Source organism: Amphiura filiformis, chromosome 14, assembly GCF_039555335.1.
Source record: "Amphiura filiformis chromosome 14, Afil_fr2py, whole genome shotgun sequence".
In the NCBI taxonomy this organism is placed as follows: Eukaryota; Metazoa; Echinodermata; class Ophiuroidea; order Amphilepidida; family Amphiuridae; genus Amphiura; species Amphiura filiformis.
In genome coordinates, this window is record NC_092641.1 from 31,679,445 (window position 1) to 31,693,165 (window position 13,721).

A 13,721-nucleotide genomic window follows, 5' to 3' on the forward strand; every position below is an offset into this window, starting at 1 on the left:
TTAGCATTCTGCATGATTTTAATTACCAGATCGGGATGACGAGAAATATAACGTAAAGCTTATTTCCAAAATCTTTTTTCCCAGACCATTCATATCAAAATACGATAATTTTGCAGAAAACATCATTGCAAAAAAACCCTTTAAAAGTCACTTTCTTGAAATTGCACCTGTTTCCAATATGGGTCTCATAAAATAGAAAACCCAAATTCATTTATTTCACCTTATACGTACGTGGTTCAGCATTTAAATGGCTAATTAACACACCGGTTGGCCCTGCGGTAGCATGCATCAATTTTATCAGAATTTGAGTTGAAATATGGTTTGTTGGAATTTGAATATTACACATATACCAGGTTTACTGCATCTTTATAATATAGGTCTCATAAATCATGTAGATGCGTATCAACTTGGTAAGCCTATCATCTAAAAGATCATCATCCCTAAAGTCGCAGTTCATGACCCTCAATATGTTTATACACTGATTGAATGACTTTGAATGTTTGGTACTGAAACTCATTATCCACAATTTGAAGTCAAATTTTGAGCTATTATTAGTAAAAGGGGTTATTGAACTTAGCCATTGGAATTGAGGCCATTTTGGCCTCATTTGCAATGGCATACCGTAGTTCAGTGACATCCATTCAACAATCACAGCTCAAAAGTTGACCTCAAGTTGTGAAGTATGAGTTTTTGGACCCAGCACATCCAAAGGTCATCTGTGAGTGTAGAAGTATATTGGGGTTCATGAACTGTGTCGTGATGGATTGTCATGTTTGAGATCTTAGTGCTGGTCGGAGATGGTAACAGCAGGGTTTATAGCGAAATAAGAAATCTTAGTGAAGTAAAAGACAAAATATGAAATCCGAACAGATAATGGAATAAATGTGTTAACTGCGGGGTTATCTGTTCTGAAAATAATAGAAAGGAATATATTTTGCTATCATGTTGATGGCGGTGCTTGGTACCGTTTAGGTATAACGATCTATAGATTCTGAACTATACTTCTGATATTTGTGTTGATGAAATACCTATTACTACTGATATTGATGAAATAATTACCGCCGATATTTGCACTGATTAAATACCGATATTGATGAACTGGTTAAGTTTAGGGTTAAAGTGCTACAGTGTATTGTTGATGATTCGGATATGAATTTATACACTCTTAGAAAAGAAAGTTCCAAATGAACTTTTTGTCCGCTTAGGAGAACCTTTTAAGGTTCTTAGGAAGAACCATGCAAAAAAGGAGCTTAGGACACTCTGAAGAACCTTTTGTTACTCTAAGAGTCACTTAGATCTTTTTTGGTTCTTCAAAATATTCAAAAATGTAAGAATCTTAAGGTTTGAATATTGAGATTCCCCTTAGAACCTTCAAATTCAAAAAGGTTCGTGAAAATTTAAGAACCTTTTGTAGAACCAATAATTCTACGTGAGTAAATGTACCTTAAGATATGATGCTGTCTAAGAACCATCAGGAGTTCTCCAGAGAGGACAAGAAAGTTCCTTGTGGAACCTTCTTTTATAAGAGTGTTAGGGTATGGGTAAAAATAATAGAATCTTATTATTTTACACACATTTTTACACTATTTTCTTCTTTCTGTTTCTTCATTTCTTGCAGTTGTTCTATGCTTCACACAGCCAAATGAGGATGATCGAATAGGACCGCAATTTATATCAGTTCCGCCTTCCAGAGTGGATTTTGCAAACACAAAAAGGAGGGAAACTTATATGTGGGGCACATGGCAACCCTACCCCTACCATCGAATGGTTAGACTCTTACGGAAGACCAGTACAGACTATACCACGCCTTAGAATTGTAGATTCAAATGGGACCTTGATTTTCCCGCCTTTTTCTTCCGATAATTATCACAAGGATATTCATGCTGGTGTGTATAGATGTGTTGCCAGGAATCGTGTGGGTGCCGTTTTAAGCCCAATAATACGGGCAAATGCTGGTAAGTGAACTTATCTGTTATTTGAAATTAATTTCAGCTTTTTTTTTTAAGTAGAGAACAAAAACATTACTCACATTAGTATGGTATACTACAGGGGTTTGAAAAAGTTCAATCAAAATATTTCATTTATTTTTTTTACCTTCATGCAAGACCTTCTAATGAATAAAGAAACGAATTCTAATATAAGCATCTCAAAACAGTAACTAATCCCTTAAATAATGGCCATTATTCAAAAAGGGCTATTGTATTACAAATCTGTAAAATGCGTTGGAAGCAGAATTTAGTTCTGCGCATTTTGACACCTCATTTGATACGATAGCCCAGAAAACAATAAAACAGCGGTCAATTTAATGTAGTGAGGTCCAGATTTGAAAGTTGCACTTACATATAAATTTTTACAATACAAAAACACTCAGATATCATAAACACAGATTTCCTTCCATTACACTGAATGCAAAATCAATAGAATTTACTGCAACTTTCAAATCTTGGGCTACATTGATTTAAATGTACGCTTTAAATGACGTCAATATTTAGTCAATTGCCACAAATGAGGTGTCAAAATGTGCAGAAATATATTCTGCTTCCAACGCATTTTACAGATTTGTAATACAACCACCCGTTTTTGAATAATGGTCATTATTTAAGGCGGGGTAGTTACTTTTTTTGAGATGTTTATTACAATACACGACCAGTAGCCCTTACTTTGTTAGCCCACTTCCTTGCTATGCTCAATAAACTCGAAAACCACGGACGCCGTGTTCAAACACCCAGACACGCGACAATTGACACAGAGGTCATTAATTAGTTAAGTAGTTTAATTAAGACGCGTGCCAATAAACCACATAATAGAGTGATCACCATCCAGAAGAACAAACATTGTGTGGTACATTATACGAAAAGAATGAATTAATATAAAAGCTTAAAACAACCCAATAAACCATGTTAATATAAGTGGAAATGTAATACCAGCTACCAATATAAAGATGACAAATCGTTTGTTCATTAACGCCCTTTGTTTTAACATACGGAAAACGCCCCGAAAACAGCTGTATGTTAATATTTATGCATAATTAGTATTAACCATTCTAACCATACGGCTTCTAAACTACTCCCCGATAGTCGTCATATTTACTTCCGTAATTATAAAACCATAATTGTTTCATAATCACGAGAGCCAAAAACCAATCCAAATAAGTTTACTGAATGTTAAGGTATGATATGAATAACTAAGGAGTCGATGGTTTTTGAGGCGCCTAGTTTTACAAATTATTCAGCCTTCCATGTAAATCAAATGTTACAGTTGGCTATTCCAACAGAAATCCATACACCCCTATGGAAGACATAACCATAATCTTCCACACAGGGAGTGTAGATTTTAAAGGGAGTCGCCCATTCACCCATTCAGATATAGTCCCATTTGAAAGTCACATTCCCTATGTGGGAGATTAAGCTCATGTCTTCCATAGGGGGTGTATGTATTTCAACTGGAACCGCCAAATGTCCTCTCTTTGTCGTTATTAGACATGACGACTTCATTTTATAGCTAAAATACAACTTCAGCTATAGAATTGAGTATCACCCCCTTGAGTGTGATCCTAGCATTGGCTTTATTGTACCCCATACGCTACAACATGCTATCTACTGAAGATAGCATCATTATGCATGCATTTATTGAAAGTGGCTATAAGCGAGTTTGTAGATCTATATAAATTCGCTTCTAACATTTTAACTTACACTTACAGATACTATAAAAAACAAGAATGAAAATAATATGAATTTGAATTATGTAAAAATGCTCATCGTTAAACATTAAAATTAACTATCAGAAAATACTTTTATGGAATCTAGAAAGTAGTTGATAATGTAGACCGATTTTTTTGTTTATTATGATAAGATGTGCACGTGCTGTGTTTAGTAAAGACATAAAGAAGAACATTTATATGATATACCACAGAACAAATAATATATCTTCACTACAAATGAAATTATAGAAAAACTTGACAGGTTAAATTTACGGCATATACGTGAAAATACAACCATACATATAAACAATTTGCTTTATATGCCAAATTGACACACATTTTACATCCTAAACGTATTTGACTTTTTGATGCTACATGATTATTTTGATTTAGTTAAACTGACTTGATATAACTGTCGCGTGCTAACAAGATATACAACCCGCAATGTCAATATTTCATCGCGTGTCTTTTATTGATGAAATTATAGAACATGTGCTGAAACATTTTATGCTTGGTTAAAACTTTATAAATAAGATTTTAAAGATGCAGTTAGGCTTGTTAAAATATCCTGATAACCTGCGCCGCACGCTTATATTTTCGTTTGATTAGGGAAGAACACAGGGTGATATTTTATGCTTTAATGATTCTATCTTGTACCTGAATTTAACAATAATTGTTTTGTTGTATAGGTGTCACTTCGGGGGCTCCGTAGTAAGTTGCACATGCAGCGTAATTTTATAGCCATATACCTTTTTTGTATTTTTTCTTATTATAACAAAACTGTCAGGGTGTTTTGAAAGTCTTGAATCTGACTTGAAAATTTTGATAAGAAAAAATATTATGATTTTTTTTATGCTTTACCATGTTGTTTTGCAAGCAAAACAAACGTCTGAATTAATTAATTTAATTTAATCTGAATTAATTAATTTATTTCAAATATTTTGTCTTGACATCCATGAAAATCTGAGTATTCACGACTTAAACTTTCGTCATCAGGGCTGATGGCTCGATTACAAGTGACTTCTTGTTGACATTTACCGTTTTTTTAAAAACAAAAACATCATCACTTCCGGAAAATGTCAACAAGAAGTTTACCGGGACCATAGACTCTGAAGAGTCTATGCCGGGACAAACAGTGGACCAAGTCACTTGTGATCGAGCTATCAGCTCTAATGACGAAAGTTAAAGTCGTGAGTACTCATTGAATGTATTTGTCAAACAAAAATATTTGATTTATTTTAACCACAATCCTACAAATGCATATATTTTCTGAAGTAAATTATCTTTATGTGTGTTGGGTACTGATTGTGAATATAAACACGATTTTACCTATTATTTTAAAGAACTTACAAAAGTTACTTAAGCAAAATAATTCAATAGTATTGCAAGATAACACGAAGGAAGAGTTTTCTGCTTAAGTGACTCATAACCTGTGTTGGCATCTAAGTGCATCAAGTTATCTTGATTGAATTTAACGTGTTATTTCAGGTTGCTTCGATCGTTTTATAGATACACTTATCGCGTGACATGTCACGGGCTAGAGCAGAGTCAGATCACAAAGTTTATCATGCGACGCAGTCAATGAAATGAGTAACTTGTCGGTGAAATCAATGTAATTTTCATGGTGCTAAAATCACCAAAATTAAATACCTAAATAAATATAACATTATTTTGGTTGCATCGCACAATTACGTTAGCGACAAACAACTGGTTTTGCTTTTTGATCAAATCACATTTTAATTGAATATAATGTATAAACCTGCTACATGCGAATGTCATATTATGTTCTAAAAATTTCCAAATTTTTTATAGCAGTCTTCAAAATTTTTGGAATTTTCAATTTCTATGACAATATTCCAAATCCATGAAAAATGCTTTCAAATGAGTACAAACACGCCTTGTATAAACCCAGTGGTTCTTCTGAGAACTATCATAATTTCGAGTAAAATCTGGATTTTTATACTGAAAAAAAACCCCTCTAATTTATAAATAACAGAAAACACCTGCTGAATATATTATTAGATGATTGGTTGATAAACCAGCCGCTACAAGTGACTAATTACAACACATATTTTTCTACATGGCTCATTTCAATGAAACGCCTTTATTCGTGGCTCATTTCAATGAAACGCCTTTATTCATTAACAGGAATTGAACAATGGTTTGTTATCAAAAAGTGGTGACTTGGTTTTATAGTGAGCGGAATTTCATATTACACGGAGTCTTGAACTTGAAGTGAGGGGTTATTGATTTGTTAAAAGAATGGAATTGAGAGTAATGACCGTAAATATGCGCGCAACAGTTATATCATAATGGAAAGATTGATTTTTTATAATTAGGGTGAAAAGTTTGTTTATATATTATGAAGTAGTCGGGAGGAAATTATATATATAGATAACCAGTTACATGGTATCGTAGGAAAGCAATAATTAGCTTCGAGACATTTTATCCGCAGAGCATCTCCGAATTATTATAAGATCTTTTGTTTTCTTATTACCAAAATTGAAGGAAAGTGGGTATAACAGGAAAAAATGGGCTGATAAACTGAAAATGTTTTGTTCATATCTGTTTTTATTTGAAATATTTGGGTAGTCAAAATCAAATGTATATAGGCCGTTACAAATTAAAACAAAACAATGAGTTCCAACAAACAAAATAATAAAAAGCTAAATAGAATAAAACAAATCGTCTTTGGGTGTATCAGGTGCCTTGAATTTGAAATGTACATAAAGAATTAATGAAAATTAGTAAAAATATGCATTGTAGTGGTCTATACATACATACATACATACATACAACAAGGCTTTTATAACCCGCCATTTCATAAAGACCACAGCGGGTGTGATGATACAGCAAAACAATATTAAATCAACAAGCATAAAAAAAAATAATGACAGAGCAAACAAATATAAATGCAACAATTACAAACTCATTTTGGAAAGAGATAAGATTTTAAATTTTTCTTGAAGATATTAAGCGATTTGGCAGTGCGCAGAGCAATTGGGAGTTTGTTCCATAATCTTGGTGCATAGTAATAAAAAAGATCTATCAGCTGCAGATTGGAGATTCCGTGGATGAATTTTGTGTTCCATAAGCCGGGTAGTATCTGTAGACGAGCGCAAGCCACTACGAGATGATGTGTAAGCAGTCAAGTTTGAAGCAAGATATGGCGGAGCAATGTTATAAATACACTTAAAAACAAGAACCAGAATTTTGAATTGGATACGTTCCTGTACAGGCAACCAATGTAACTGTCTCAGGTATGGTGTGGCATGATCACGTTTGTTGGCACAGTGAATGAGTTTAACAGCCCAGTTTTGTAAACGTTGAAGTTTGGCAAGGTCCACCTGGTTTGATCCCAAAATGAGTGCATTTCCGTAATCTAAACGAGAGAGTACAAGAGCTCTAATGATGTGATGACAAGAATCTGTGTCTAGAAACCGACGTATGCGTGAGATATTGCGGAGTTGAAAAGTGATTGATTTGCAGAGTCCGGAAATATGAGGAGACATAGACATGTGAGTGTCAAACAAAATGCCCAGATTGCGAACAGTATCTGAAGGGTGGACACTTTCAGTACCAAGTTGGAGATGAACTGGCGGCATCTTGCGTTTGTTATTATGTGACACTGCTACAAAGAACTCAGTCTTGGTGTCATTCAACATGAGCATATTGTCCGTCATCCAGAGTTTTATTTCAGTGATACATGCAGAGAGTTTTGAAAGAGAGTTTTGAATTGAAGTAGCATCTGACGGATTGAAGTCAAGATAGAGTTGAATATCATCTGCATACATGTGATAAGAGATGTGATGTTTTCTGATGATGCGACCGATAGGAATAGTGTAAATCTTGAATGACGCAGGTCCAACAATTGAGCCCTGTGGGAGACCGTAATCCATGTGGCGAGGTTCTGAAAAAGCACTATTGATAACAATTTTGGTTTCCCTTCCAGTAAAATAAGACTTATACCACATAAGTGCAGTTCCTGACAGGCCAATCTCATTTGCTATTCTGCTCACAAGTATAGTATGCTCAACCGTGTCAAACGCGGCAGAAAGGTCCAACAGGACCAGGAACACACCTTGTTGGTTATGGATGTAATTCATTATGTCAGATTTTACTTGGAGGAGAGCCGTTTCAGTACTATGAGCTGACCGATAGGCGGACTGCAGCTCCTCACCTAACCTGTGCTCTTCCATATGGACATTTATGCAATTAAAAACATGTTTTTCAATCAGTTTAGACAAGAAAGGTATATTAGCAACTGGCCGGTAGTTTTTCAGATCATTTGGATTAAGAGACTGTTTTTTGATGATTGGATTTATTATGGCTTGTTTGAGAATGTCGGAAAAATACCTGTGGATAATGACATATTCATCATATGTGTTATAACAGGAGCAAAAATAGAAATGTTTTCTTTCAAGTACCATGTGGGTACAGGGTCAAGCCAACAACTTTTGGCATTAGAATTATTTACAAGATCAACAACATCTTTTTCACTCAGAACATTGAATTCAGAGAGTTTACATGTAACAGATTGATCATATGAGACACTGATATTCTTAATTGTACTACTTATGTTACTCTTAATTGTACTATCTACACTACTCTTACTTGTACATTGTTCAGATTTCAATTTACTATGAATGCTTGACACTTTATCTGCGAAAAAGAAGCAAATTCTTCAGCAAGTTTCTTTTCAGAGTTACACTCTGGCAAGATCTTCTTGTTGCTGTTCAATAATGAATTCACAATCTTAAATGTAGCTTTAGTGTCTGCATTTGCAAGTTGGGTTTTATAGTGAGCTTGCTTTGAGTTATTAATCATAGAGTTAACCACTTTATTTTGATCAATATAAAGTTGATGATATACTTCAGATTTTGATTTCCTCCATTTCTTTTCAAGCTTCCTACGTTTTCGGCGAGCAACATGTATGTCCTGGTTGTACCATGGTTGTCGCTTCCTGGCACTGCAAGTTCTTGTAGTAATTGGGGCATGTTTGTCAAGACTTTTGACAACAGTGTCATTATATTGAACAGTTAGTGTATCAATATCAACAGCTGAAGTTATGTTTAAGTCAAAAGACTTAATAAGTTCACTGTGAAGTGAAGCCTGGTCAATGTTTTTAAAATTGCGCGAGGAACTATACACTGCAAAAAATATTTTACTCAACATTGAACATTGAATAAAAAGGTCACAACTTAACAGTTGAGTAAAAAATACTTAACATTGAGCTCATATAGGTCACAACTCAACAAATGAGTAAAAAATTACTCAACATTGAGCTCATGTTGAGTAATTTTTTACTCATTTGTTGAGTTGTGGTCTATATGAGCTCAATGTTGAGTAATTTTTTACTCAAATTTTTTACTCAACTATTGAGTTGTGACCTTTTTACTCAAATTTTTGTTGCGTATATATGACCTCTCGAGATAGCTCCGGTGCATCTGCGAAAGGTGCATCTGCGAAAGGTGGCAATGAGTTCATTAGCAAGATAGAAAATGTGCGGAACCTTTTAAACCTTTCATTAATATGTCAACAATTTAAATATACGGTCAAAATATATACCAGTATAAATTGCATGGGATAACCTTATATTTTGAGAACCTTTCTCTTTGGAATAGTTGGTATTTTAGCCTGAGTTTGCCAATGTTGGAACAGCTGGTTTAGATCAACTATATGGAAATGGTTTGTACGTGAAGACGTGTTAATTGTCGCAGTATTATGCGACGAATGAAACGTTTGAGTTACTGGTATATGCATGGGGTGTACAGGGAGGAATTAGGATACTATCCGCTAGCTATCATAACCTGGTTGCTATTTTATTTCGATTGATCAAGAATAAGAAAAAAATATTTTGACATCTTTGCGTGCATTTCTTGCATTCCAATGATTAGTTTGGGCCAAGCTTCATGCATGAAAAGAATTTTGTTTTCAGATTTGTCACAAACGTAAGATAAAGCTCGAGGCCTCTGTTTTTGAACGCATTGAAGCACATTGGACTGTTCCAGAAAATAATCACCCCCCCCCACCATAGAGGGCACTGGAATTCCATACTCTATTTTGCCTTAACAGATGTGACATTTTATTGACAAATGTGTTTTTTCATGTAGTGATCAAAATTTGTAGTTGAAACAATACATCAGTATTAATAGAACTGTAACCGAACCAAAACTCCTATACACAGCAAAAAATAAAAGCTCAATATTGAGTAAAATATTACTCATCACGATAGTAAAAAGGGAGCTAGTCGAATTTTGAGTAATTTTTACTCAGCTTTGGTTGATTAATTATTTACTCAGCACATGTTGATTAAACTTTACTCAATATTGAGTAGCTCCCTTTTTTACTCAAAGATGAGAGTAAAATTTACTCTTTCACTTGGAGTAATATTTGCTCAACTTTTGTTGAGTAAAATTTACTCAATATTGAGTAGCTCCTTTTTACTCAAAGATGAGAGTAAATTTTACTCATTGACTATGGAGTAATATTTGCTCAACGTTTGTTGATTAAATTTTACCCAATATTGAGTAGCTCCCTTTTTTGCTCTGAAACAAGGAAACATTTACTCGTTTAACCTTGAGTAAAGGTTTACGCAAGTGTTGATTAAAACGATTACTCATTATTTGAGTAAAACTTAAGTGAAAAGATTTGCAAAATGATGAATAGTAAAGTGTTACTCAACATTTTGAGCAACATGAAACGTATTTTACTCAACAAATATTAAGCAAAAAACACTTTCGAGTTGTATTGTGGCTCCATCTGCAGCTGGAACAAAGCAGTATTTTAAACTAAAAGAATGAAAAGAATACAAAATTAAATATAATATTCTGCATTTTTCCTGGTTTTATTTTCAAAATAGGTATCAAATAAATCACAATATAGCATGTCTATTGTCTCATTACCCAATGTGAGCAAACATAGAATAGAAGCCGGTCACCTCTCCCAAAACTTTTGATGTGAAAAAGTCATTTGAAAATTAATGTTATAGATGCTGAGTGTTTTAAATGGGACAGAAATTAAGTCTTCACTTCATTATGTTTTAACACTCAAGAATTGTCTAATGTTACCAGGTTCTTTAGTAGCTGATATAGTGTCCAGGAACTGCCAAATAGCAGTGATCAGCCTGTACTGGATATGCTAAGTCATTGTATGTGAAGGATTTGGTATATCTTGTCCACAAGTTCTACAACTTTCATCACTGTTGCGCATTGAAAAAGCTTGCCTATCCATTTATATAAAAACACAGTTCTGGATTCAACTTGCTTCACAAGTATATAAATGGCAGCGTGCGTCCAGTAAAGTTGGCGAGGAACCAGTCCAAAGCTGTGCCTTCCTGAAACATGTAAAATAAAAGAAAATGTAATAAAGGACATTAATTTCATGGATTGGGACTATTCAAGTGAAATAAAGCTGCCTTAAAATAGAAAATCCACCACCTTTTCATTGTATCAACCATAAATCAAAATTTGTTTGGTACTCGAAAGTGATGAAGCAGATGGAAGGTTTAAAACACAAATAACTAAATTTATGCATGTCTTATTTTTAAACTGTCTATAATTGGTCAGATGGTATATAACCAAAAATGAAAACTCTTGCTGAAATTCTTGAAATATTAAAGCAAATATGACATATTTACATGTAATTTACATTGTAATCACCCATTGCATTGGCATTTCTACTTTCATGCGATTTTGCAAATATTTAAAATATCTTTATAATTATTATATTATTATTCCTGTGATAGCGGGCAATGCTATTTTCAAGGGGACACACACTTTAGGAGACAAGAATTTACAGAAATGGCAAACAAGATAATTATAAGATTCGCGGTTGATTATTCAAAGTTCACGATAGCCAACACCTGTCGGTGAGGATAAGGGGTTATATAGGGGGGTTTCCCCTTGGCATTTGAGGTTTCATGAACTACACATTCAATGAACTACATGTATTCTGAAATGCACAAAGAAATTGGCAAGTTAAATGCAACATTATTGATAGAAATTTACCTGTTGACTGACGTTCGTGCATCTTTCTTCAATACCTTTCCTGGAAAGAGGTAGGGCAGCACAAAAATCCCAAAGTCACATCTGATCTGTAAGTAAAATATAGATCAATATTATAAATGCACTGAAAAAGAAAACTGCCTAAAAAAAAAAAATGTCAAGTGATATTTTGCAATGGTTTCACTCTCCTACTACATATAACTGCAAAAAAAGTTATGTGGCACGAGTCAACATCAGGATCAGGGACGTAGCAATAGCTTTGGGGCATATGGACAAGGAGTAGTGTGAGGCCTTCTAAACATCTCCTTTATCAGCCCTGATCCCTATCCACTTCATTTTCGCTTTTGCTCGGGGCCCATGGACTTTGTCCACCCTATCCGCTTGCTACATGTACGCCCCTGGTCCCCGGGCCTGGTCCACATCAGCGTAATGTACTTCGAGGTTGCTCAGACTAGTACATTAGTTACGATCGCAAATACACAGCTAGCATGGTGAGCCGATGACAATTACTGATAAGCTTAACTAACTTAAAAACCTGTCTATATCCGGTTCAAATCATACAATAAGATTTCTAAATTGTGTAACAGGTATATGGACATAAAGTTATGAATAATAGTAATGAAATTAGTACCTTCAAACATTGGTTGTACTGCTGACAAACTCCATTCCACCAGCAGACACTGCACCCGCATCCCGGATAGCTTTTATACGCCATGATGACATGAATTTTAATACGTCGTCGAATTAAACTTACTCCGCGTGTTGAATTTACTACGCGATTTGAGTAAAATACAATGTGGCGATTAAAATATTTTACTTCTTTCCATTGACCATTTTTTACTCTGGCAAAGAGTTGTGTCAAATATCGTCTTTTACTCGTTGATGAGTAAATAATTGGTCTATTTTTTAATCAACATACTTTAGTCGGTAGCACTTTACTCCTTATTTTTTGCTGTGTATCTTCAACATATAATAACACTAACCCAAACCCGTGCTCTATACCCGCAATCCTAACAGCTTGAAAAACTCAATATTCATTTGGAGTTCTAATTGCACAAAAGAAAGTCTGATTTCTGTAATTATTATTGTCATGTGTTTCACCTGATCATACTTACTGTTTTGCCAGTCATTTTGTAATCTCAACAAGGTATTGACGTGACCTCCATTACACATTACAGCCACGCACAGGTTCGTTAATATGGCCGTGCTATCTTCTGAAGATAGCTTGTTGCTATATCAAAGTTTGTTTTATTTTCCGGTCATTAATAGAGTCAGCTGTTTTTAAAATGCAATGACTGGCGCTGCTAATTTATGCATCATTAAATTGTTACAAAACATTCATTAATTGACGGTAATAAGCTGCATCAATATTATTGGTTGATTAAGTTATGAAAAACAACACACAATAGCGCCATCATCATGATCATTATTTGTGACGTTAGATGGTAAAAGTCAGATTATGTTCGTTCGTTTATTTAATATGTTGGTATTTCAGCTTCAAAGTTTGTATTAGTGTAAAACTAAACAACAAATATGCTTCTAACTTAACAAGATGTTAAAGAAGCTCACTATTACACTTGCAATGGTACTAATTCTCTTCTTTTACTTCTTAAAGCTCTATAAGAAACAATATCTTTTGGCCCTTTTTGAGAAATAGCTACGGGAAAAATTATATACATTTAAAATATACTTGGTGGTTTCTGCTTTTGGTAAAAACAAAATCGTATTTCAATTTAAAAAAAGGTACCTGAAATCGTATAGCAAAAATGTATTTTTAAACTTCTTATGTGCTAGTTCACCATGTGTGTATATTCAAATAATAATGTCGCCAATCAGTTACAAGTGAACCCATCACATGCTTAAGAACAAAAGGGTGACCTTAATTATTTAATGTCACCAACCAGTGAGTAAACTGTCCCCTTAAGATCAATAGGGTTATAATGGCTTTCTTGTCGCCCCATAAGTTGAGCGTAACCTTAAGAGCCAAATGGCATCTTAATGGCTCGTTGATACAG

At 34.3% G+C, this 13,721-nt stretch overlaps 1 protein-coding gene and 1 long non-coding RNA gene across 2 annotated transcripts in view; one reads left to right on the plus strand and one right to left on the minus strand.

Annotated features, from left to right (window-relative positions):
* LOC140169362 (cell adhesion molecule DSCAM-like) overlaps positions 1–13,721 on the plus strand; it is a 186,231-nt gene that overhangs the window by 89,018 nt on the left and 83,492 nt on the right. Inside the window, 2 exon segments of the mRNA XM_072192619.1 lie at positions 1,619–1,707; positions 1,709–1,955. Coding sequence (XP_072048720.1) covers positions 1,619–1,707; positions 1,709–1,955 — 336 coding nt within the window.
* Positions 10,542–12,403, minus strand: LOC140169966 (uncharacterized). The gene is made up of 3 exons (XR_011861446.1): positions 12,338–12,403; positions 11,710–11,795; positions 10,542–11,036 (listed from the first exon to the last, which is right to left on the minus strand). It is a non-coding gene; the product is annotated as an uncharacterized lncRNA (long non-coding RNA).